Source organism: Colobus angolensis, unplaced genomic scaffold (genome assembly GCF_000951035.1).
Source record: "Colobus angolensis palliatus isolate OR3802 unplaced genomic scaffold, Cang.pa_1.0 Scaffold47, whole genome shotgun sequence".
In the NCBI taxonomy this organism is placed as follows: domain Eukaryota; kingdom Metazoa; phylum Chordata; class Mammalia; order Primates; family Cercopithecidae; genus Colobus; species Colobus angolensis.
The window spans coordinates 1,354,772-1,359,154 of NW_012118154.1; the positions used below are offsets into that span (position 1 = coordinate 1,354,772).

At 46.9% G+C, this 4,383-nt stretch overlaps 1 protein-coding gene across 2 annotated transcripts in view; it reads right to left on the bottom strand.

Moving 5' to 3' along the window:
- DHX33 (DEAH (Asp-Glu-Ala-His) box polypeptide 33) overlaps positions 1-4,383 on the bottom strand; it is a 34,485-nt gene that overhangs the window by 21,546 nt on the left and 8,556 nt on the right. Inside the window, exons 2-3 of one of the 2 annotated variants that reach the window (XM_011958411.1) lie at positions 1,545-1,705; positions 342-569 (exon numbers count right to left, since the gene is read on the bottom strand). In XM_011958411.1, coding sequence (XP_011813801.1) covers positions 342-569; positions 1,545-1,705 — 389 coding nt within the window. The remainder of the gene's footprint in view (positions 1-341; positions 570-1,544; positions 1,706-4,383) is intronic. The other variant, XM_011958412.1, reaches the window with a different exon arrangement.

The following is a 4,383-nucleotide window of genomic DNA, read 5'->3' on the forward strand; positions in this document are numbered from 1 at the left end:
ACTCCGCTTCAAAAAAAAAAAAAAATCGAGACTGAGTTTCACTCTTGTCACCCAGGCTGGAGTGCAGTGGTGCGATCTCAGCTCACTGCAACTTCCGCCTCCCAGGTTCAAGTGATTCCTGCCTCAGCCTCCCAAGTAGCTGGAACTACAGGCATACGCCAGCACGCCCAGCTCATTTCTCATATTTTTAGTAGAAACAGGGTTTCACCATGTTGGCCCAGGCTAGTCTCGAACTCCTGACCTCAGGTGATCCGCCCGTCTCGGCCTCCCAAAGTGCTGGGATTACAGGAGTGAGCCCCCGTGCCCGGCCAGGCCCGTTTCCTTCCCTGTGTTATGCATACTTTCAGAGGAAGTTTCCCTAGTTCCTTTCTCCTCTTCTGTGCGGTTTTCACCACTCCAAAGAGCACATCTGTGTGGATAGTCCGTTCGTGAGCTTCATCCAAAATGACACAGCTGTACTTCCGAAGCAGAGAGTCTGAAATTGCTTCGCGCAGAAGCATGCCGTCTGTCAGAAACTTGATCCTGGTGTCTTCTGAGGTGACGTCATCAAAGCGCACTGTATAGCCGACCTGTGCAGAGAAACAACTTACTCGGTCATCAAACATTTCTTGAGCGCCTGCTGCCTCCAGCGCTAAGTTGGGCGCTCGCACCACCACAGTGAACAAGACCAACACCAACCCTTCCTACCCTCTTGGGAGGCATGCAGTCTAGCTGGGAGAGACCATGGTCAAGTTTACTTCAACGGCAATTAATGTAACTATTACAAGGAATATTTAAAATTAACCTTCCAGCTCAAGCTACTTAAAAATTTCATGTGGGCCAGGCGCGGTGGCTCACACCTGTAATCCCGGCACTTTGGGAGGCTGAGGCAAGTGGATCATGAGGTCAGGAGTTTGAGACCAGCCTGATCAACATGGTGAAACCCTGTCTCTACTAAAAAATACAAAAATTAGCCGGGCGTGGTGGCGGGCGCCTGTAATCCCAGCTACTCGGGAGGCTGAGGCAAGAGAATCGCTTGAACCCAGGAGGCGGAGGTTGCAGTGAGCTGCGATTGTGCCACTGTACTCCAGTCTGGGTGACAGCACAAGACAATCTCAAAAAAAAAAAAAAAAAGTTTCATGTGAAGTTATGTACAGATATGAAAAGATGTCTAAAATATTTTTAAGTGAAGTGAGTACACACACACAAATCTGTCTTATATACAGTTCTGAGACTCATTCTCAATACTCACATATACACTGGCATAATGCTTACAATTTTTCTAGAAAGACACATAGATAAGAGTTAACAGAGGTTACTGAAGGCTTAAGATATTCAAAGAAAACAACTAATTTATCCAACTTGACAACAGATTTTGAAAGCAAAGCACATGGGACCAATAGAGCCCCTGATCTCTCAGGAGCTTGTAAAGAACTCTCTGAAGAATAGGCAAGAAAGCAGCTCATTATGTAAAAGGAGTCTTGTTTAGAAAAATAAAAGGCAGCGGGCATGGTGGGAGAGTTGTTTAGTCAAGAAGTATTAAGAGTAAAGAAGGAACCAGGTACCAGCTTCCCGAGTTCAGTTCTCTTCTCATCTGAGACTCTAGTAGCAAGAGAGATGGCAGCTACTCGACGAGGCTGGGTCACAGCAATGATGCCCTGGCGGCTGATCCCTCCTTCATACAGGTACTGAGGGATCTGAGTTGTCTTCCCAGAGCCAGTTTCCCCTAGGAGAGAGGGGGGCAAAAAAAAAGGCTCATTGAAATGCAAATTAAGGCTGGGCACCAGGGGTGGCACCTATAATCTCAGCACTTTGGGAGGCCGAGGTAGGAGGCTCTCTTGAGCCCAGGAGTTCAAGATCAGCCTGGGCAACAGAGCAAGACCCTGTGTCGACAACAACAATTAGCCAGGTGTGGTTGCATGTGCCTGTAGTCCCAGCAACTAGGGAGGCTGAGACAGAAGGATCATGAGGCCCAGGAGTTCAAGGTTACAGTAAGCCATGATTGTGCCACTGCATGCCAGCCTGGGAGATAGTGTGAGACAGTGTCTGGAACAAAAAAAAAAAAGAAAGAAAAAGAAATGCAAATTGGCTGGGCACAGTGGCTCATTCCTGTAATCCTAGCACGTCGGGAGGCCAAGGGAGGAGGATCACTTGAGCCCAGGAGTTGTCTCTACAAAAAATACAAAATTAGTTGGACGTGGTGGTGCACGCTTGTGGTCCCAGCTACTCTGAAGACTGAGGTGGGTGTATTGTGCGAGCCAGGGAGGTCGAGGCTGCAGTGGGTCATGATCACACCACTACACTCCAGCATGGGCAACAGAATGAGACCCTGTCTTAGAAAAACAACAACAACAAAAAGCAAATTGACATAAATTTCACCAAACAAACAGCTCAAAGTCAGAAGTAAAAGATAAAATACTCTGAGTTAGGCCGGGCGCGGTGGCTCAAGCCTGTCATCCCAGCACTTTGGGAGGCCGAGACGGGTGGATCACGAGGTCAGGAGATCGAGACCATCCTGGCTAACAGGGTGAAACCCCGTCTCTACTAAAAACTACAAAAAAACACTAGCCGGGCGAGGTGGCAGCGCCTGTAGTCCCAGCTACCCGGGAGGCTGAGGCAGGAGAATGGCGTGAACCCAGGAGGCACAGCTTGCAGTGAGCTGAGATCCGGCCACAGCACTCCAGCCTGGGCGACAGAGCGAGACTCTGTCTCAAAAAAAAAAAAAAAAAAAAAATACTCTGAGTTGGTAAAGCCTCAGGAGAATGGGCATTCAGGTACGTATACTGCTGGCGAAGTTAGTTGGTTAACTGGTATTACTTCTCAGGAGGCCAAATTATGTTTTTTAAATCTTTAAAATGTTTATATCCTTTGACCCGCAATTCTACTTGCATTAATTGATTCTAAGAAAATAAGTAAACTTGTGTATAAAGATACAGCTTTGAAGAGATTTTATTCAATGTTGCTCCTGACAGAAAAAAATTGGAAACAATATAAATGTTCAAAAGGTAATTTACATAGTTAAAATATAAAATAAAATAATTTATATAGTTAAAATATAAAATAAAATACAACTGTTACATAGATTTCTACATACTGACTGACATGAAGAGACATCCATTCATGTACTGCTGCCTTCAACTCCTGCCTTCAACTCCCCAGCCTGCTGCCTCCCTTCAACCCCTCTGCCTCTGCCCACACTATGGGCAGAACACCTGCCCTCAGACTGCCTGCCTGGCAAACTCTAAGATGAGTCAGGCCTCAAACACGCTCTCCTGGCTGCACAGGTGGCCCTCCTCTGGGCTCCACAGAGCCTTGTTCATCTCTCTTTCAGCACTGACCTTCCTGTGTTGTACAAAAGCGTTTACATGTGTCCATCCTCCTACAACACCAGAAGCTCCCGGGCAGTGCTCTGAAAGTCCCTCGCAAATACTTGAGTATTTTGCATACAATAAGCACGCAGTAAATGTTATTTCCTGCCTTGTGTGAGTTCCTTTAACAGTGCCTGATTAGAGAAAAGAACTCAGCAAATCTGCGCATCCTTCCCCCTCCTCCAGCTACCACCAGGCCTCTCTGACCTCACAGAGTCCTCCAGTCCCATTATTTGTGGGTCTTTTTTCCGGTCAGTCTGTCAGCCCCCTCTGACTGCTCATCCTTCCTGACCCAGACAAGAATCAGACTAAGAATTTGATTATTCTGCAATCTTCCTGCTGAATCCACTAGGCAAAACCCCAAACTTGAATTAATGTCTCTGTCCATCTTTCCTGCTCCTGTACCAGGGCAACTGAGTGTTGCTAAAGTAAAATACAAAATGCTTGGCACCAGAAGTGTTGTGAACTTTGGATTCTTTCAAGTTTTGTAATATTCGCATTATACTTACTGGCTGAGCATTTTAAATGTGAAAATCTGAAGTCCTAAATGCTCCCAAATCCAAAACTTTCTGAGCACCCGACATGATGCTCAAAGGAAATGGTCCTTGGAGCCCCCTCTGGATTTCGGATTTTCAGATTTGGGATGTTCAACCTATAATTTGGTTGTGCAGAAGCAAACCTGAGTTTACAGTGTAGCCGAAATGCACCTAGGCACCAGTACTACCATGGATCTGTTTTCTTGTTTTTGCAGCCTGTCTTGTCGCCATCCTCCCCAAGGGCCCACTTGAAGCCCAGTGACTCCCATTCTGAGCAGGGCTCCTGAACCTGTCTCACAGAAGTGGGGTTCTAAAATGTGGTATCTCCTGAAACTAGTAGGCCTCACAAAACCTAAAAAGTTAGCACCAGGTGGCCCTAGATAGGGTCCCACCCTGCCTAGATAGGGTCTCACCCTGCCTCGATAGTGTTCCACCCTGATAGGGTCCCACCCCTGCCAATTCCGGGAAACAACCTCATGAGGTCCCACCCTGCCAATTCC